Here is a 20,378-nt window from a genome sequence, read left to right on the forward strand (position 1 = left end):
CCGATCCTCCTGCACATCAAAGTACTGGGCTGGGGTGACCGAATCAAATGATTGAAATTCAATCTCCTACTTGACACGGTGCTCTGCAACTACCAAGGTTAGCTGGTACATTCCCCGACAGGCCCGGTAAAACCCAGAACGGAACCGCCGCCTCTAGGAATATGGAAGAGAATGTTTACTCAGGACGATTCAGATTGCGTGGATCTGTCAGTTATATTAAGTAAGATAAAAAGAGCTGACAAGTCCCGCCAGGGTTTTCACCAGGTCACGCTCAGCTGTTTAACGACCAAAGTGCTTCAGCTCCAGGTATCGAGCAGGCATATAAGAGAGGGCCGTCACAACAAAAGTGAATTCGTTGGCGACATCGCCACCAGCATCGCCAATCAACTTGGCCAGGGGTCCAATGAACCAGGTCTCATCCATCCCGACAACCCAGGCCACCACACCCAGACTAAAGGCAACCGCGGCGCCGAGTCCGAGAGGCAGACGAGCGGGGTCGTTCCACCCCTCCAGATCATAGTTGTCAAAGTTACCCTTGCGGAAGACGTAGTGCTCCTCGAGAAGAATCACAGCGTAACTAGTACACCAGTATCCCAGGAGAGACAGGAAGTTTTGCAGGTAGGTGTTGAGCTTTTGCCGGCCACCAATGGCCAGCGCGAGAATGCAGACGAAGCAGAAGATGGTCCAGAGGAAACGGGGGACGCGGGCAAAGGGGCGTGACAACTGTTGGAAGGAGATGGCTGAACTGTAGATACTGATGACGTTGACGTTGATGCCGGAGAGAACGAGTAGGGTCAAGAGGAACTTGGCGAATCCTCGGGGGTAGAGCATATCTTGGATGAGATACCCGAGACCCTCTTCATACGAGTTGTTCCAGTCGGGCTTGTTCTTCAGAGCGGAAGCCACAACGCAGCCGGCGATCATGCCGATGGAGGTTGGAAGAGCGATGCCAAAAGTGGTCATGAAGAAGACCTTGACACGGCTGACGTTGGTGGGGTAGTGGACGTAATAGTCACTGGCCATGGTGCACCATGAAGCACTCGAGCCGTAAACGACAGCAATCAGGCTCAGAACCGCAGCAGCGAGGTTTGCACCAGTATCAGTGGCCGGGGCGGTGTTGTCCGCATACTTGCCCGTCTGGCCAAAGATGATCATGAAAATGACAAAAAAGACAATCCAAGCCCATCTCTCATAGATGAGAATCGCCTTCAGTCCAACAAAGGAGATGATCAGGGCGACCACTGCCAAAATGACAATACCCAGGATCAGAGAGACGTGTCCATCTGAAACTGCAGTCAAGGCCAAACCTCCGGTGATGCAGGAAACGGCGGCCCAGCCCATCTGCTGGATTGCATTGAGCAGGGCGACGAGCTTGTTCGGCCACCAACCAAAACTATACCGACTCACACTGATCTGACGCAGACCTGTTGCAGCGCCAAAGGTGGCACAGAAGCCGCTCAGCGAGGCAGCCAGAATGGAAGCAAAGATCGTGATCAAGATTGACTGCTTCAAACTTAGGCCAAACTCCCATCCGAGGAAGCCCGTGGCAAAACAGGAGGTGTTCATGGTTCCACTGGCCCACAGCAGGGCCATTGACAACTCCTCCACCCAGTGAACCTTTTTCTTGTCCTCGGGGCGCTTGCGTGCGATCGCCTCAGATTCGATGCCCAGCTTATTATCCATTCTGGCCTCCAGTGCCCGCATCTTGGCCATCACACCAGTCCCACCCGCCAGGACTGCATTCCGCTCGCCGGACGTCGAATCCAACGAGTTTTGCTCCGCGGAGGGGTACTTGACCTCAGTGAGGCCCTTTTCTGGATCGTACGCCATGACAGCTAATTCCGGCGGTGTCTGGGCTGAGTGAAAGACCCGGAGGCGAAGCCAGCGACACGAAAAAAAGACGAAGCTGAAAGGCAACCGTGAAATTCACACCACGACACACACGGGGCTGTGGGGAGTTATAAGCTGTATTGTGGGGAGGAGAGATAAGACTCTGGTGCTTGGGGGCAGCAGATATCGTCGCGCCAACGAGTGACATTATCTCTCACCCAATTGCAATCCGTTGAATGATACGGACAATCGGCCATGGAGGCCCATGATAGGCAGCGCAAAAGCTTAGCGCGCCCCTAGGACCTTTCTCAGAGTGGACAGTCTTACTGTCGAGAGGGTCCATGAGCCTGGCTGGACTGGTTCTGCTGTGGATGAGACTCGGGTTTGCCACTTCCTGATTTGCTTTTTCTTTCGTTCCCATATTCTCTCTTCCACTCTCCTTCTTTTCCCCTTATCGTCTTTCCTATTTCGGCGCCGAGTTGGGCGAACTCTTACGCCACGTTAGAGGCCTATTGGTCGATTCCGCGGGCTGGTTGCGGAGTTCCGGCTCCTACAAAAGTCAAAGAGACGTGGGAACCCACGTGAGTTGCGGATAGGATCGAAATGTTGGTTCTGGCGTGTCGCGTGCGGTTTGCATTTTAGGAGTATGGTCGTCTACACCGGCATGATGGTACAAAATATACCATCGTTCATGCTCAGCTGAAGAGGCAGGCGATGCGAAGGGTCCCAAATGCAAGTCAGGTCCAACAAAGCGTCCATTTGCAGCGATGATTCTTCAAGCGAGTGAACGGGTGGTCTTTTGGGGTTCCTGGGCCAAGGCTTGCCCAGAGAATTTCAAAAGGCTTGCCTAAAAGAAGCTTCGTCTCACGCGCCGATTCCCGCCCGATCTGGTCCTCGGGTATCATTCCTCTGGAAATAACCTGCATCGTATCACACACACAATCGAAATTGGACCACCCGACAGAGCCGAATTGTCTCGGGCTGAAAATGATGTCCTCTAGTTAGATTCGCATGCACTTTAATTTCCGTATATGTTGGAGATATCCCACCCCTTCTCAGATCTCAAACATTTTGAGCTTCTGCATCGCACGTGCGGTCGGAAAATGCCCAGTCCCAGCCGGAAGCCACACCATGCGGCTGGCGTCGGGCTGCGGCGTCGGACTAGGGTGAACAAAAGGCCGATAAGGTCGAAGGTACCAGGCAAGCCTGGTAGTAGACGCTTACCTATTTCCGCGTCACATTTACTACGGCCAACGAATCTACCACAGGACACTGAATACGACTGGTTCGGATGCAGAGCTTCAGATCGATATATTGTGGACATGCTCGGTGGGAAAACTCTATTATATGCATGTGTATGTATCTCTGGCATAGACAGATTCCAACTTAGGTACAATGATTCAAGTCCCGTCGGGACTTTTCCCATTCAAAGTGATCGGTCTTGCAGAGGTTTCATGGGTAAGAAGGCCGAACATTATCTCGAGTTACCAGGTCGACGGCTGCGCGCAACCTGGCTAGCACATAGGTATATCTCTATTTAGGTTCCTCTCTGTGCCATGTATGACTCGACCATTATGTGTTCCCCTTCTTTCCTACCATCATTCATGAGTCATGATGGATTAGCAATTGCCAGCGCCCGCTAGCAGATGCTAAGCAATACGCCAGCAGTACACTTTGCCTATTTGATAGATCCTCTACTATGGGCTTGAGGGCTCTGAGTATGAAGCCACCCTAGAAGAAGGTGCTTCGATCGAGTACCCAGGTACTCACTGGTGTCCTTGTCAGCAAGCCCAGCCCCCACCTTTTTGAGCTGATCGCTTGACCGTCTCAGCCTTGACGTTGAAACTCTGTCCTCTGGTCTAAACTTTACCCTTTGCAACCTACTCCCAGCGGATATACAGATTTGAGACACAACCGACCGAGCTGTCCGCACCTTTCTGTACTCAACCGCAATCTTGTTGATACCGCCGTCATGGCCGCGGACGAGACTTTCTCGCCTTTTCCTCCTGAGTTTGCAATCGCAACGGAGCGTCTTTCTATTCAGCCCTTGGACCCGGACAATCCCACTCATTGCGAGTTTTTGGTTCGACTATGGAACACAGATGACTTTATCCAATCAAGCGGCAAGACGAGTATCGATTCGCCCGAGAAAGCCGCGGCGTTCATTCGACGGCGGGTACTCGCAGACTATGCTCGCAACCGACATGGCCAATTTTTGGTGTCTCGCGTCGAAGATAACCACCCCGCAAAGCTTATCGGATGCGTATCGCTCATGAAAGGGTCCCCGCCTGGCCCGCACTATCTGGCGCCCGACATTGGATTCACAATCTTGCCCGAAGAAAGTGGAAACGGCTTCGCCACTGAAGCCGCCAGGGGGCTTGTTGACTGGGCTCGGCTCGAGCTGGGCATACACGCGGTCTTTGGGTTCTGTGGGGTAGACAACGTGCGCAGTCGCAGAGTCCTTGAGAAAGTGGGCATGGTATACCGAGGGTCAGCGGCACTGCGCGTCTTTGCTGATCAACAAAGTGCAGTTTACGTTCTGCCCAGCATGGACAAGGATCTGAGTGTTTACAATTTGACTGAAGAGCTCCATGACAACAACAACCAGTGACTCGGAGTCTTCTAGGCCACTTTTGTCAAGATCACGGTCCAAAGGGAGATCTGATCATTTTGATCCATGCGCGTCCAGCTTTTGAGATGTGCCAGTGGCAGCCTTGGCTCCAGTTGCGCGAAGATGGGCCGTGTACATGATTGACTGCCACCTGATGGAGCAATCACGTGCCCAGCTTTGATCGTTCGCCCAATGCTCCGTAAAAGATCATGTCCATCACCGAAGGACGGTAGAAGGGGACGGAGAGGAGAATTCCATTGTTATTTTAAGAGGCTTGCTATACAGACCATTTGACATACTAAATTCAAGACAATATCCAGTGCGCAGCTTCCCTAGACAACGACGCCCCTCTTACCAATCGCTGAGCACCCCATAGCTCCTGTAAACGATCCATTTTGATACTGGCTGTCTTGATCTTTTGCGGGTCCATCGAACCGTCGCGATGCAGCCTGAAGGCGGTCGGCCCAGATCAGCTCACAAGAATGGGGCAAAATGGTCACCGCCCAACCCACACTTTGTCGAATGGCGGGCACACTCTCACCTCCCCTCGAATCAGCGGTCCATCCCACCCCACCTCTTTTCCACCGCTGATTGTGAACATCCGCCGCGAGCAGTCTCTACACGGCATCCGTACTGTCTACCGCAGTTGCAGTTGGGGCGCGCAGCACCCCGGGGCCGATAAACTCCCACCTTTCGGCGCTGCCCACCTCTCCAACCCACCCTCACCCCCCCAACTCCGTCAACTTTACCTGAACGGATTCCGTTTCCAGATTTCAAATGGGTACCATGATGGAGGAATTCCATAGCGAGACAGACAGCGATTACACAAGCTACTGGCGAGACTGGGTAAGTCATGACCGCTCTGAGAGTCGCGATAGCTCTCCGAACTCTGTTCGCGAAAGTGATTGAGGACCCTTGTATCTGCAATCCGTCGCGCTTGGTTGCGCACTCGTTGTGGAATATTGTCCCTGTACTCTGCCCGTCGGACCTGACTTATGGGTAGCCAAGCAGCGAGGGTGCCTAGCCTGCGTATCAATTTTCTCATTTGGTCGCAATGTTTCGGTAGATCCGGAAGACCATGCTGATCATCTCCTCCCCGTAGTTTGTCTCATCGCGAGGAAATGAATATTTCTGTGAAATCGACGAAGATTATTTGACCGACAGATTTAATCTGACTGGACTGAACACCGAAGTCTCCTATTACCAGTATGCACTAGACCTGGTCACCGACGTTTTCGACCTCGACGCCGACGATGACCTCCGCGAACAAATTGAGAAAGCAGCTCGCCACCTTTATGGGTTGGTTCATGCTCGTTATATTGTAACGACCCGTGGCTTGGCCAAAATGGTGAGTTGGAGAGCCTGGACATCTGAGCACCTCTCCCCGGATCACCCAGAGCTAATCCCGTCACAGCTGGACAAATACAAGAAATGCGACTTTGGGAAATGTCCTCGCGTGCTGTGCGAAGGACACCCTCTCCTGCCCATGGGCCAGCACGACTTACCGAACATGAGCACCGTCAAGCTTTATTGTCCCAAGTGCGAGGATATCTATAACCCTAAATCATCCCGCCACGCCTCAATTGACGGCGCCTACTTCGGCACCTCATTCCACTCCATCTTGTTTCAAGTCTACCCCGCCCTGAACCCGGAGAAGAGTCTGCGTCGCTATGAGCCACGGATCTACGGGTTCAAGGTTCACGCCGCTGCTGCGCTTGCTCGCTGGCAGGACAGCTGTCGGGAAGACTTGCAAGAGCGTCTTGGCGAATTCGGCATGAGTCACAAATTCGTTGAAGAGAGTGACAGTGAGGAAGAGAATTTCGAATATGGGGAAGAGAACGAGCCCGCCAGGACTGAAAAGGTTGCTGGGGATGGGGCTTCGGGCCGGATGGACCTAGGCAACTGATTCTTGTGTCTTTTATATCACCCACCAAACCTATCGTGTTCCACGCATCCAACCATAAACCCCTGGCGCAAATGGGATATGTTTTTCTTTCCTGGTGCATCGGTCCCCCTTCACATGCTTTACGACTAATGGCGTTATCAAGTCCCGCATGGCGTGGCTCATATCTGTCTTCTATAAACAATGTATCTACATCATGTCCCACACGAACCTCGAAATGATAAAGACTGATTCACATCAAGAAAAGACCCTGTATCGGTCACCGATTCCATGGACGTGGAGCAGATCACTCAGCAGAAGTCGTACGGTCAGTCCGCTGATTGCAACCCAGGTTGTAGGCGATGTTACGATGAAGAGAAGACCTGATGGTCCTTGTTGTCATCAGCCGAGGGAGGTCGAACCGACAGAGCGTCCTGCCTCAGATGCCTGCACGTGCCAAAAGTCGTCCTGCGCCTGCTCCTCCTTTCCCTATAACAACACCGATCCCGATCTCCAGTCTTCTCCTTTCTCTCCATCACCTGCCTTCAGGTCCACATGCTTCTCATCAGAATCGCGGCCGTGCAGCAGACTTCGGAGAAAGTCCCATCTCCGATAATTCCGAGAAGGTCAGGCTAATGGCGCGGGCAAGCTCCTCGCCCTTCTTCCATGCATCGTCGTGTGCTCCACTGATCGCAAGTATCTTGACTCGACGTTCGCGTGATGACAGTTCTTCCTTCTCGATTTGCGCCTCGCGCCCCTCCCAAGCGCGAAGACACTCCCTCATCGCCTCCAGTTGGGCTCGCTCCACCAGCTCGTCGTCATCAGAATGCACCAGCATGGCCAGTCGTCCAGTCTTCCACCCTCCCTCCACTCCTCGCGAGCCAACCATCTGAGCCGGCGAGACCGCATCCCAGACAGTCTCGTCCGACCCGAATGCCGCTTCCACAAATTGCCGGTACTCGGGAATCTCCCGGTGCGACTCCACAATCGCGCGCAGGTCATAAATCCCAGCCACGCCGATGATGGCCGCTGGAAGCGCTGCCAAGCGCGGCGGGAGTGGTTCGGGAGATGAGCTCACTGGCTCCGTGTCTACATCACAGTCATTGGTGCCTTTGTCGGAGAGCTGCTCACGATGTCCTGCGATCGCGCCCATAACCGCCTGAAAGGCGAGAGTGGCACCACAGCTGTGGCCTACCAGGATATATCGCTGTCCAAAGTCGTAAGTATTTTGGAGGAATGCCAATGCCGCTTCGACATCGCGGATATGATCCGGATGTCTTGCATTGCGATAGTCTTCTGGAGATGTGGTGTCCTGGTCCTGAGGAAACTTCGCGCTCGCGCTGAGTCGGTAGTTGATCGACGCAAAGCCAGAGATCGGAAGATTGGGGTCGGCTTCGAGGATGGACTGGGTGGTTTGGAAAGATTCCGCTATGATTCTGGGATCGCGCCAAGCACCACCATGGATGTAGCTGTCACCAATTCATGATCTCAGTGCTCTGATTCTTGCTGCTCTGCGGTGATCTTCATTTTTTTCTTTCGGGGGACGCGCTGATAGGAATGCGGGGATGGGATGGTAGGTCATTCGTACATGATCCAATAGCCGCCCTTCTGTTCTCCACGAGGCTCGACCACCACACTTTGCAACGAGTGGTTCCGCCCGTAAAACAGCTTCCTTTTCATTTGTTTGACCTCCATGATAGAATTTTGCCAGTTGGACGCACAACTACATGATTGAGATTGACTCTTGGCCCTTCTTGATGTTAGTTTATCGGGTCGGGTCGTATCGATAACGCGGCTCCGAAGTGGGACGGTCCTCCGACTCCACGATGATTGGGATGTAGAAGTCAAAAGGAGTGAGTGTACATCTATCTCTGGGTCCTGGGAGATCAGAAGAACATGTGCTCATCAGATTGATCAAATAAGCCGGGCGCTCAGATTTGTTCTTCATTCCCCAACAACGTCGAAGAAACGACATCGCCACGAATCAAAAACCGTGCGAGCTCAAGTTCGGATGGAAACGCTGCATGTAAAGATGTCCGACGCTCGTAATACAATCGTATCTGCCCCTCTTCCGTTTCCCACCGCCTTACTGTTTTTACCAGGTCCGCCATACAGCGCTAATCCCAAAAGGAAATTGTTCGATGGGCTCCTTTCACACAAACCGTGCATCTGCCCCGTCCTCAAGCCTAACCTCACCCCATCCACACGGTGCAACCACCCTTCAATATGGCGGAGTAGGTGACTTGACAAGAGTGTTGCCTGAGAGTTCTCACTAATGCTCTTCACAGAACACAAGCCCCCTTCGCGGCCGTCAAGGTCGAGGCTTTGGTACGATCCTTCTCTGCAGCTTGAAAATCTCCCCAACTCCCGGCAGCGAGAAATACTCATGCTCGACTCTTCTAGGTGGTGATGAAAATCATCAAGCACTGCTCCCAGACTTTCCCGACTACCGCGACCGGTTCTCTCGTTGGTATGGACGTCGATGGTACCCTGGAGGTCACCAACTCTTTCCCGTTCCCCGTTGTCGAGATGCCCACCGAGTCGCACTTTGACAACGCCGCTCCCAATCCGGCCGCCGCTGCCCCTCGTGCCAAGTCCAACGTCGGCTACCAGGCTGAGATGGTGCGCATGCTCCGTGAGGTCAACGTCGATGCCAACAACGCCGGTTGGTACACTAGCGCCAACATGGGAAACTTTGTCAACATGAACGTGATTGAGAACCAGTTCTTCTACCAGAAGGAACTCAACGAGCGGACGGTAGCCTTGGTGCACGATGTGTCCCGTAGCGCTCAGGGCAGTCTAAGCCTGCGTGCGTTCCGCCTCTCCGCCAAGTTCATGGAGGCTTTCAAGGACAACAAGTTCACTTCTGAGGAGTACGTGAAGAAGCTCTCTCTCTACCTTGCGGCGAACCATTTCGCGTGCGACTTGTTTTTTTTTCCGTTTTTTTTTTTGCTAACACCATCAAAATCACAGTCTGCAAAAGTCTACCCTTCGCCACCAGGACATCTTTGAGGAGCTGCCCGTCCAAATTCACAACTCTCACCTGATCACTTCCTATATCCACCAGCTGCAGTCCCCCGCTGCGTCTGCCCCTACCGATCTGCCTGCCTCCCTCAGCGCTCTCGAGGCCGGCCCCTTCTCCAAGCACAACACCCTTACTCCCAACTTCGACAACTTGTCACTGAACGTTGACCCCTTCCTCGAGAAGAACTGCAACCTTCTGCTGGACAGCATCGAGTCGCACAATACCGAGGTCAACAACTACCAGTACTACCAGCGTGTGCTTGGTCGCGAGCAGCAAAAGATCAACAACTGGAAGCAGAAGCGTGCCCAGGAGAACGCCACCCGCGCCACGCTCAAGCAGCCTCTCCTCCCCGAGGATGAGTGGCAGCGTTTGTTCAAGCTCCCCGCTGAGCCCAGCCGGCTGGAGAGCATGCTCAACACTCGCCAGGTTGAGCAGTTCTCCCGCCAGGTTGACAGCTTTGTCTCCTCCACGACCGGCAAGATGTTCGCTGTGAAGGGAAACTTGCTGCCCGGTGAGACTGCTTAATTCGGACCCGTGAGGGCTGAAAATGGCTGCGAAGGAGAGAGAGGTGACGCGCCCAGAATCAGGGGCCTTTGAGTATTGCATGAAACCTTATTACGGCGTAGGGAGGGAAAATATTCTCTGGGATGTTGATACGACTTCCTCTTTTGTTTTCTTTGTATTCGTGACGAAGCTTTGGGGCCGACCTTGACTTCCCAGCCGTTCATAGATTACATTGACTTTTCTAGACATGACTTTTGACACCAATTTTTCCGCCCTTTCCCTTCCTATCAGCTATCCCTCTCATCTGCTCCCGTCATTCTTTCTCTCAGTATAATCTAATCTCATCTCCCAAGCATATGCCATATCGTCATGGACTGATTGATACATCGAGGCTGGTCTAGACCCGGGCGGCACGAAGCCCTATGCAAATTAGGGTATTTCTCATCACGTGATTATACAATGACCTCATGGGCCCGTTGTCTTATCGCGGATATCGATGGACGATAAGATCGCAATCAGGGCAGATGCAACTTGATGGCGTGGTGATCGATCATACACCTTGGTGGAGGTTGTGGTAGCGACAACATCTTCGGTCCTCGAAAACGTCGGCCACGAATAGTCGAGTAAAATCATGTACAACACGCACACAGATATTTGGGTGGTGAGTAGCCTGCTTACGGACCACATTCCTTTATATGCGTCCCTCTATATTCGCTTCGAGGAGAAGGGCTAATTCTGGAACCCAGGCAGGCGCATTCGCCGCAATCGTGGTAGACTTTGTCGTTTATCCCATGGATACGCTCAAGACGCGCATCCAGTCACCAGATTATGAAAAGGTCTTTAAAGATGCGCGGACACAGGCAGTGAAACGAGACGTCCTCTTTCGTGGTCTCTACCAAGGAGTCTGGAGTGTGGTTTTTTCAACAATACCATCATGTGAGTTTGATCCTAGTTGGTTATTAGAGATCTTCTTCTGTTTCTTTGTCAATATTTTCTTTGTCCCTGGTCACTGTCAATCCAACTTAGGATTCTGGACTGACAAATCGACCACATTGCTGCGAGCCCCAATTCAGCAGGAGCATTCTTCACCACATACGAGGCTATCAAGAGTACCCTGCACGGCTCATCCACAAGATCCAACAAAAATGGCAATCAACAGGGTTACTACTCAGAATCCAAGACCGGCTTCCACCTACCTTTCACGCACTCCCTGCCCAGCCCCATCATCAATGCAATCGCATCATCCTCCGCCGAGGCCGTCTCATGCTTCATGCTGACCCCAGCCGAAGTCCTCAAACAAAATGCCCAAATGGTCCAATCAAATCACAAGGCCCAACCCACCGATGTAAGCGCTATGCGGCAGGTCCTCGCCCGATTCAAGGGCCATCCATGGAAACTCTGGCATGGGTATTTCGCCTTACTAGGTCGTAACCTCCCGTCCACGGCGATCCAGTTCCCCCTCTTCGAATATATCCGGTCGAAAGTCATTGCAAGGTCCCAACGACGCAAAGGGGCAGAGTCGTCGCGGGACAAGTGGGGCAATCATGCTCAGAGCCAAAGCGAGCGTTTGATGGAACGTGCTGGATTAACTGCGTTCTCGGCGTCCATTTCAGGGTCCGTCGCTTCGATAATCACCACACCTATTGATGTGATCAAGACGCGGGTGATGTTGTCGGCGAGCGATACCACGGCTGAAGAGTCGAAATTCGCGGAGCAGAGTAGGCCTAGGGCTTCGAATAAGAAGGGTACTTGGGCGGTGGGTAAGCAGATCTTCCGCGATGAAGGAATACGGGGATTGTTCAGGGGAGGTGCAATTCGGAGTGTTTGGACAGCTTTGTCTTTGAGCTTGTATCTGGGACTCTACGAGGGTGGTCGGTTTTATCTTGAAAATCGGCGACGTAGACTCGATGGTGATGCATAGCACTTTTGGCGAGGTGGCTCAGTTGAAGTTACTTTGGGCAGATTTGCTGCCGCGTTGGTGATTCTCCTCCATGCTACATTGCCCGTGGTACGTGTTTTTCTGATTAATCGAGTAATCCGTGAGGATCCAACTAAGCAGGCAGTAGTATCATGTTAGACGGCTTACGTCGTTGCCAAAGGCTTCCATAAAAAAGGTGATCTTGAAAAGTGTTGGTTGTTGTAGTTCATTCATATTTCATCATTCGTTTCACTATTGTGCAGTACACATAGGTCGTTGGATCGTGACTGTCGTAAGAGTAGAGCTGTGTCGAGGTCAAGTGTACACGGAGCCACGCAAGAAAAAGAAAAAAACAAAACGCAAAAAAAGTGAACAATGAAAAATGAACAAGTCAAATATGAAAAGCCAGGGCACGACACAAACAATGCTTGCTTCCGGACTCCGGACTCCCAGGCATACCCTACAAACCCCAATTTTGTCTAGGTCCCCAGATTGCGTAGACCGAGATGGACGAACGAGTGGACGAAATTCCACCCATTAGCGTATCGAAGAGGCAGCCAAGAGGGAAGCTGAAATCTCCGAGATTAAAAGCCTGTCAATTTCTTGAACCAGCTCGACTTCTTTGTCTCGGAGCTTCGTTGAGTAGGAAGATCACCCCGTCTACTCCCAGGTTGTGAGCGCATCCCACGATCACGCTCATACTCTCCGCTCCCAGAGCTGCTCTTCATCCCCTCGCGACGGGATTGTCGACGGCGTGAGCGTACATCGTCCGGCTCTTCTTCGGCCATCTCACCATACTTGGCTCGGCGACGAGCTCTCCGGCGTGCAGCACGACGAGCTTCCTCGTCTGAGGAAAGCGAGCGGGCATTCTCGGCGGCTGCGACCTCGTCCGGTGGAAGGTCAATGAGGGTGGGCACGATGGGTGGTGGTTCAGGGGGCTCTTCAGCTTGTGAGTAGACCCACTTGGAGATCTTGTCTTTCTTGGGCCCACCTGTATTCCCATGATTGAGGCCACCCGTTCTCAACGGCGCCCGCATCGGCCCCGGCGGGGGAGCAACCTTTGAGCGACGTCGACGCGCCTTGTCGTCGATCACTGGGGCGCCACGGCGACCTTCGAACTGCTCTTCGGCCATGTAAAAGTCGACGGGGGGTTCTTCAGCGCGCGAACGACCACGTCTGGCGCGGGCAGCCATCATTTCTTCCTCTCGCTGTCGACGGCGCTCACGACGCTCCGCTGCTCTCGCTTCTTCGGCGGCGGCAGCAGCATCGCGTGCAGCCTGTTCTTCTCGAGCCCGTCGTTCTTCGCGTGCGGCGCGGCGTATTCGTCGTTCGTCTTCACGACGTCGCTCTTCCTCTTCACGAGCCCGCTGTTCGTGTAATTCACGCTCAAGAAGCTTCTCCCGGCGACGAGCACGACGCTCTTCCGCCTCATTCTCTCGCGTGTCTGAAGAAGCTTGCCGAGATGTGCGCTTCGCCCGTCGAGCAGCTCGGCGGGCCTCCGCATCCTCGGGTTCTGTTTCAACACCAACTACGTGGCCAGCCGCGTCAGTAGCAAACCCTTCAACATCTGTATCGGCTTTCCCAGATCTTCGTCGTCGATCCTCGCGTCGTGCTCGGCGCTCCTCACGCTCTGTCTCTGTGAGTTGCCTGCTCTCTTCATCCCGATATGAGCGAGATTTTCGACGATCGGGCATTTCTGGTCTCGCAGGCTTTCGCAGTGACCCAAAGATACCCATGAACCCACCGGAATCCTGCTTCTTGGGAGTAGTAGTGTTTGAGCGCTTCAGACGACGCTCTCGAGGGGGCGCGTCGACAAAACCCATGTCGTCACCGCCTGAGAGCATCTCAGGAGCAGCGCGAGCTTGATCGCCGTCGACCATGACCACGTCTTCATCCTCCAGCTTAGGACGTGACTAGCAGATGAATGAAAATCAGTCACAACCCGGGCTAGTACTTTCCGCGGCATTCGAATTGAGTGGAACTCACCTCTCGTTTTGATCTGCGCTTTGAGTCTTTCGAGCCTTCTTTCGGTGATTGACCATCAACGTCTTCCATGTCAACGACGACCATGTCCTCATCTTCCAAAGGGTAGGGGTCGCGTTTGGCTAAAATAGTAACATTAGTGGGAGTGTTGAGATATACGCGTGTTCATGTCGGTTCCCGATCACTTACATGACTTTCGCCGCTCAGCACGTGGCCGGTCGCGTTTGGATTTGGTAGCGTGAATGCCCATTAGCTTGGCAGCCTTGTCGTTTACCTCGTGCATGTCGTCGGGGGTCGGTGTTGGCATCGCAGCATTGTCATCCTGGTCAGTAGATGGTCGCCGAGACAAAGGCTTGGATGAAGGTCTTCTTGACGACGACTCTGTTTTCCGGGTGGACTTTGTTCGTGGCGAGGGCTGACCGAACACCAAGCCAGACAGGGTCCCTGCACGCTGTTGTTTGGACGAACGGCCCTCGCGTTCTCGCTCGCGCTCTCTCCGCTTATCTCGGTCAGATGAGGACTTTTCGACCTCGGGCTCCAACTCCCTCGGACGCGACTTGCTGGATTTGGAGCGAGCAGCTTTGACGGGGGATTGATCGCGAGCCTTTCGTGCCTCTCTTTCCTTCTCTCGCTTCTTAGGCGACTCGGCCTCTTCGCTCGTCTGACGTTCCTTGCTCTCTTTACTCTCCTTCTTGGCGGATTTCTTGGGTGGCGGTGCTGATCCCCAGAAGCCCCAGCCGGTATTGCTGGTAGTACGATCGACTCGAGGACGATCCTTCTTGGACGACTGTGGAGGATCCTCCGCGTCTGGTTGGGGTGTCGAAATATCAGCATCGCCGCCTTCCTGATCGAGGTCAGGCTCTACCGGAGGCTCTGGTTCTGCGACTGCTTCGGGTTCAGGCTCAGGCTCGGGCTCAAGCTCAGGCTCGGGCTCAAGCTCAGGCTCGGGTGCAGGCTCAGGTTCAGGTTCAGCCTCGGGTTCGGGATCGGGAAGCGGAGCTGCAGCAGGCGGCTCTTCAACAGGTGGAGGCGAAGGTCCTTTGGCAAGCGCTGCAGCCGCAGCGGACTTCTTCCACTTCTTGAGCTCTTTCTTTGACATCTTCGAGAGATCGGGAGCTGGTGGCTCTGGCGCCGGCTCTGGCACAAGTTCCGGCTCAGGCTCAGGGACTGGCTCAGGAACCGGCTCAGGGGCTGGCTCTTCAATTTGCTCCGGCTCAACCACTTCAATCTCGGGCTCGTCAGGGAAACTCCCCGGGATCGAGTCGGTAGAGACTTGTTTGACATTGTCAGGCTCAGGTAAAGATTCAGGTTCAGGCTCAGGCTCCGGTTTCACCTCTGGCGCTGGTTCGGGTTCCACTGGTTTGTTTGTAGGAAGCTCAAAGTCCTTTCCTGGAATGGGAAGGCCCTTTTGGACAAGCTTTTTCTCGCGTTTCTTTCGATCCTTGGAAGATAAAGTATGCCATCCGTCGTAGAGCGGGTCATTGTGGAGAGGAGCGGGTTCGGGTTCGGGTTCGGGTTCAGGCTCTATTTCTGGTTCTGGTTCTGGTTCAGCTTGGGCTTTAGATTTCGGCTCTGGTTCGTTTGATTCGGGTTCGGGTGCGTTCGGTTTTGACTTTAAGCCTGATTTACCTTCTTTCAACTTGTCCTTCTTGGTTTGCTCCAAAGCTTTGATACGTTCGGCAACGGAGAGCTTCCCAGCTGACTTCAATTTCGACGCCTTTTCTATGACAGGCTCTTCTGGCGCCAGCTCAAGCTCTGGTTCAGGAGCAAGATCCACTTCCTGTTGAGCCTCATGATCAACGTCAATAAGGAGATCATCCGTTTCTTCAGGCGTCTCTTCCTTCAGTTTCAATTTCTCCTTGGTTGACTTTGATTTGGCTGTCGATCCTCCAGTCAAAGATGCCCAAAATCCCTTCGCGGCTGGCTTTTCTTCCTTGGCCAGTTCGGAGGTCTTAGTCTTTTTCGTAGATTTTGACTTGGGTGCCGCATCAGCCCATATATCGTCATGATTCTCAATGAACTCAGGTTCCGGTGTCAATCCCAAGGATGGAGGATCTGGTGCCGGAGGAGGCGGCTCATCGAAAGCTTTTTTCTTCTTCTTATCTTTAGCAGTCCCCCATATTCCCCATGAGTTATCCTCGACAGGCTCGGATTCTGGCTCCTGTTCTGGCTCCGGCTCTGGCTCTGGCTCTGGTTCTGGTTCTGGTTCTGGTTCTGGCTCGGGCTCCGGCTCGGGCTCCGGCTCTGGGACGGGAGGAGGTACCGGCTCAGGCTCGACAGGCTTTTCCTTAGGAAGTTCAAAGTCTTTTCCCGGAATCGGAAGACCTTTTTGAACCAATTTCTTCTCCCGCTTCTTGCGGTCTTTGGAGTTCAAACTGTACCAGCCATCGTACAAGGGATCATCGTGAACAGGAGCTGGTTCTGGCTCCGCTTCAGGTACAACCTCTGGCTCGGGCTCGGGCTCAGGTTCAGGTTCAGGTTCAGGCTCAGGCTCGGGTTCAGGAGCAGGTTCCTCAACCAGAGGCTCCGGCTCCGGCTCCGGCTCAGCCTTGCCTTTCTTCTTTTTCTTGTCCTTCACAGGCATTCCCCAGGAGCCCCAGGATTCCTCTTGTTCCTTGGATTCCACTGGGTCGGGGGCAGGAGGAGGAGGGGGTGGCGCCTCGATCAGAGGTTCTGGGTCTTTCTTCGATTTCTTATCCTTCTTGCCCGGGAGACCCCAACTTGAACCCCAGTCTTCGTCTGCTGGAGGGCTCAGGGCAGGCTCGGGGTCCGCGAGTAGATCGATCTTTTTCTTTTTCTTGTCTTTCCTGGGCGCAGCCCATCCCCAATCTTCGTCGCCCTCTGCGGGCACCTCTTGAGCAGGTTCCGGAGCAGGAGGCTCAGGAGCCAGGGGCGCCTCAGCGGCTTCTCGGGCTTTCACGGCGTCATCGTACGCGGCCTGTTTGGCTGCGTTGGATTCACGGACCTTCGCCAGCTCCTCTTCAGCGTCTTTGACCTTCTTCTCCCATTCTTTCTTAGCCTTTCGCTGTTCCTTCTTAGAAAGACCGATATACCAGGGGTCAGTAAGGATGTTTCCAGGAATTTCAGGCTCGGGTTCCAGATCCAACTCTGGCAAAGGTTCCAGCGCGACTGGCTCCGGGGTGGTCTCCGGGATGGGCTCTGGCTCAGGTTCCGGGTCGAGTAAGCTTTTCTTCTTATCCTTGGAGGCAGTCCCCCAGGAATTCCAATCATCTCCCGCCTTGGCTGTGTCAGCGGCCGGTTGGCCCAAATCGCCAAAGTCAAAGCCACCTGGCGTGGCGTGGCCCTTGCCCCAAGGATCGTTGGGTTTGGGCTCCTCTTTCGGGGTCGGATCTCCGATTGCCCCAAGTCCCCATTTACTGGAAGCAGCACCACCGCCGGTGCTCCAATCTTTGCCCCATCCACCGAAGCTGAAACCAGTGCCGCCTGTCTTTGGTCCGGCGTCGAAACTCAGATCTAGCTGGGGCGCCGCACTATCTAGACTGATATTCTGAAAGGCACCTGGAGGCGCGTCGTCCTACAGAAGGAGAATCAGCATTGGAATCTTTTGCGATCTTATCAGTGTGGTGAGACTCACTTTGCCCTTCTTCTTTTGACCAGAAACTGCAAACCCAGCCCAGTCACCCGCGCCGCCGCCCCCGTCATCGACATTATCAGCCCAGCTGAGATTGTCCTTGGCAGCAGCTTCCGCAGCCTTTTTCTCTTCTTCCTCTTCCTCCTCTTTGCTCTTTTTTTTCTTGCTTCCAGAAACGGTCCCCCAAGAGTCCCATTCATCGCCGTTGTTCTCATCTCCTCCTCCACCGCCTCCTGCACCGCCGGCTCCATCGCCGGCTCCTGCATCACCACCCGCATTGGCATCGCCATTGGCCTGATCATCTCCTCCTCCGCCTCCGCCTCCTCCATCACTGGCGCCGCCACCATTATCAGCCGGGGGTGTGGGAGCGGAAGTCTTCTTCTGCGCAGCTGATTTTTTCTTCTTGTGCTCGCGTACGCCGATCACATCGGAAAAATCAATATCCACCCCTAGTGACGGGTCTCTGATTATTGAGCGAGGCGGTGATTTAGACTTTGTTGCGATAGCGTCCGGAATTGCGAGAGGAAGCGCAGTCTTTCGATGCGCAAGAAGAGGCAGCTCGGGGTATTCGGGCGGGAGGTCATGTACAGCCTCGTCGTATGGTGGGGGAGGGTCATCGTACTGCGGGGGCGAGGGGAAATGCACCTCCGACATGTCCGTAGCCAATTTCTGATCAGAGTGTGGAGGCAGGCGATCTGGTCGAGTCTGCATGAAGGCCACCCACACATCGTCGATGATATGTTTCACGGCACTTTCCCAGCGCGCAGTGTCGCATGTTGTCGCGGCGGTGGCATTCTCATGCGCGTAGGTGGTATAACTGGTGGGCAGAATCACCTCCATGGTTGAATATACATGCGTCGTTTGCTGATACTGCCTCATCAAGGCCCCTTCACTTGATCGTTATGGAGAGAAAACATGGGGCAGTGCCTCCAGGTATGATTCGGCCACGATGAGGGGGCCGAGTCCAAGAGCGGTACGCTCTATATTCGCCTCCAATGGAAGGGTTGAAGTCGAAGCTATGGGTGATGTCGATCTCTGGTGAGATGAATGTCCTCAAGTGGCCGTCGAGGCAAAAAAAAAAGTTCCGCAGCGCAAAGCAACCACCCAGAACGAACGGCGCGATTCCAAGGGAGTCGAGAATGTGGTGGCGCACGGCACACCGGGACGAATACAAGTCGCAGGCGACAGCGGGATATGTACGGGTCGGAGTCGGTATGCGCTTGTGCTGTTGTCTCACAAGCACGGGATTGAGAATCTATGGTGACAAGATCGACTGCCAATGCGCATCAGAATTCCGGTCGGCGAAGATTCAAGAAGCCAGCAAAAAAAGTGGGCACTTGAGCGAAGAAAACAAGTGAAGCTGGTGGAGGTAGGGATGAAAAAGCATGGGGCGGTGGAGGATGATCATCGGTGATCTGAGCCCGCACGTTGTACTTGCCGATGGTACTTTGTGCCTGGCGTTCTGGTCTCCAATCGATGTCCACTTTACGCTTTGCGGCACTGCGACTTGTAGAAAAGAAAAGAAAAAAAGAGAAAAAAGAGGGAAACGCCTTGAGGATTCTGTAGCATTACCTGGAATTTCCTGATAGGAGATGAGATCTCTAACGTGATCAATTTAAGAAGCTTTGAGTAGATACTGCGCAATGGTACACTGCACCGCTGGATCACAAGCGCGGAAAAGAAAAGCGAAAAGGACCAAAAGGAGCGTCTGTCGAATCAGAAGAAAGGGGAAGGCTGGGATCGAGTTGCGCGGGTACTCCGTGCACGATCAGGACGGGTGACGGGAGTTGGGGATCGTGAGAGACCAGACATTTGCCTCTCCCTGCAGACAAGACCAAGGGGACGAAGGAACCAACAATTCAGGAACGTTGCTGGAAGGTGTCCGGGCGAGGACTGATACTTGTATATCTTTTCCAACAATCTCCAAAAAAGATTTCCCATTCTCGGTTGCGTTGCATGAAGCGGTCTTGGACGTACACCGCGCGCCGCTGGCCCGCCAGTCAGAAGACACTCTTTAGCCTCTACCCTCGCCCAGCAGGTTGGAGCAGTGTCCAAGCTCCCCTCCGCCCGAATGTCGCTCACGTACACAGCTCCTCATGCATAAAATCCTATACGAACCGATACCCCGATAGGAGAAGGGACAGGTTGTGCTGTAGAACATGCCTCCATTCTCGGTGTTCTTTTCTTGTCCACAGGCTGCATGATCATTTCCTTTCCACTTTCCGAATGTCGCCCTCGAATACGTTGAAGTTGTTCTCCACTCGTCGGCCTGAGACCCGCAGACGGGCAGCAGCCTATCGATAACGAAAGTGCCCCTCCCTCATGCGCGGGTTGAAGCAGGGGACGCTCGATCCTGTCCTCGACACTGGCTCCGATGCACCCTGCGTGCTGCATCCTGCAACTCTCTCTCTCTCTTTTCTATCAAGGGCTCCTCATTCGACCCTTTCTTTTTCGACTCGCTCTGGTCTGGATATAGGATCGATGCAGTGTGGAACCCAAAGTCTCCTTGGTTAATAAACTTTTGTGTTAAAGAGCCCCGAAAGAATGAGATCTGATCGAGATCGCATCAACAATGTATACACTGTCTGATTTCGCCGAGAAAGGTTGGTGCTACATATCAATTAACTCATTTCACGCCTGCGTGAACCAGGGATCCTCTCCGATTGAGGTGGAGATCACCGATCCCTGGTTCTGCTACCGAGACACTTGAATCACCGAATAAGATTTGCCTGTATACTACGGGAACAGACCAAAGAGTCAAAAGGCAAAGGGACCCATGGATGCCTGACGGGCCAAGTCACGGATAGACCCGTCATGTCTGCAATGTCAACTCTGCACAACATATGGATGACCAGCACCGTTCAAAGGGGCCGGTAGAAGACTCGTTAGTCAATTCCAGGAGATGCATGCTGCAGATATATGGATTGGAGCAAACACGTTCTTGTACGCGTGCAGGAGTCGGGTCTATTCACATGGTGAGGACCCTACCAGTCAATTCCACATCTGGCGTGTCACCCTCAAAAACTTCCTCAT

At 53.6% G+C, this 20,378-nt stretch overlaps 7 protein-coding genes across 7 annotated transcripts; 4 read left to right on the plus strand and 3 right to left on the minus strand.

The window, feature by feature from the left end:
- Positions 1 to 279: 279 nt before the first annotated feature.
- Positions 280 to 1,830, minus strand: POX_d05678 (uncharacterized protein; the record flags this gene model as incomplete). The annotated part of the gene is made up of 1 exon (XM_050114518.1): positions 280 to 1,830. The coding sequence occupies one exon, from the start codon at positions 1,828 to 1,830 to the stop codon at positions 280 to 282; it is 1,551 nt and encodes a 516-aa protein (XP_049969469.1).
- A 1,972-nt stretch (positions 1,831 to 3,802) lies between these two features.
- Positions 3,803 to 4,441, plus strand: POX_d05679 (uncharacterized protein; the record flags this gene model as incomplete). Its single annotated transcript, XM_050114519.1, has 1 exon — positions 3,803 to 4,441. The coding sequence occupies one exon, from the start codon at positions 3,803 to 3,805 to the stop codon at positions 4,439 to 4,441; it is 639 nt and encodes a 212-aa protein (XP_049969470.1).
- A 777-nt stretch (positions 4,442 to 5,218) lies between these two features.
- On the plus strand, positions 5,219 to 6,347 carry POX_d05680 (Casein kinase II subunit beta-2; the record flags this gene model as incomplete). Its single annotated transcript, XM_050114520.1, has 2 exons — positions 5,219 to 5,287; positions 5,544 to 6,347. 2 exons carry the CDS (start codon positions 5,219 to 5,221, stop codon positions 6,345 to 6,347), a joined length of 873 nt encoding a protein of 290 aa, XP_049969471.1.
- A 541-nt stretch (positions 6,348 to 6,888) lies between these two features.
- POX_d05681 (uncharacterized protein) lies at positions 6,889 to 8,018 on the minus strand (the record flags this gene model as incomplete). The annotated part of the gene is made up of 2 exons (XM_050114521.1): positions 6,889 to 7,792; positions 7,912 to 8,018. 2 exons carry the CDS (start codon positions 8,016 to 8,018, stop codon positions 6,889 to 6,891), a joined length of 1,011 nt encoding a protein of 336 aa, XP_049969472.1.
- A 531-nt stretch (positions 8,019 to 8,549) lies between these two features.
- On the plus strand, positions 8,550 to 9,873 carry POX_d05682 (Eukaryotic translation initiation factor 3 subunit H; the record flags this gene model as incomplete). The annotated part of the gene is made up of 4 exons (XM_050114522.1): positions 8,550 to 8,557; positions 8,612 to 8,651; positions 8,727 to 9,241; positions 9,297 to 9,873. 4 exons carry the CDS (start codon positions 8,550 to 8,552, stop codon positions 9,871 to 9,873), a joined length of 1,140 nt encoding a protein of 379 aa, XP_049969473.1.
- Positions 9,874 to 10,483: 610 nt separating this feature from the next.
- Positions 10,484 to 11,773, plus strand: POX_d05683 (uncharacterized protein; the record flags this gene model as incomplete). Its single annotated transcript, XM_050114523.1, has 3 exons — positions 10,484 to 10,513; positions 10,599 to 10,788; positions 10,926 to 11,773. The coding sequence occupies 3 exons, from the start codon at positions 10,484 to 10,486 to the stop codon at positions 11,771 to 11,773; spliced, it is 1,068 nt and encodes a 355-aa protein (XP_049969474.1).
- A 581-nt stretch (positions 11,774 to 12,354) lies between these two features.
- On the minus strand, positions 12,355 to 18,185 carry POX_d05684 (uncharacterized protein; the record flags this gene model as incomplete). The annotated part of the gene is made up of 4 exons (XM_050114524.1): positions 12,355 to 13,683; positions 13,757 to 13,875; positions 13,943 to 17,288; positions 17,349 to 18,185. 4 exons carry the CDS (start codon positions 18,183 to 18,185, stop codon positions 12,355 to 12,357), a joined length of 5,631 nt encoding a protein of 1,876 aa, XP_049969475.1.
- Positions 18,186 to 20,378: the final 2,193 nt, after the last annotated feature.

Source organism: Penicillium oxalicum, chromosome IV, assembly GCF_001723175.1.
Source record: "Penicillium oxalicum strain HP7-1 chromosome IV, whole genome shotgun sequence".
Lineage (NCBI taxonomy): Eukaryota > Fungi > Ascomycota > Eurotiomycetes > Eurotiales > Aspergillaceae > Penicillium > Penicillium oxalicum.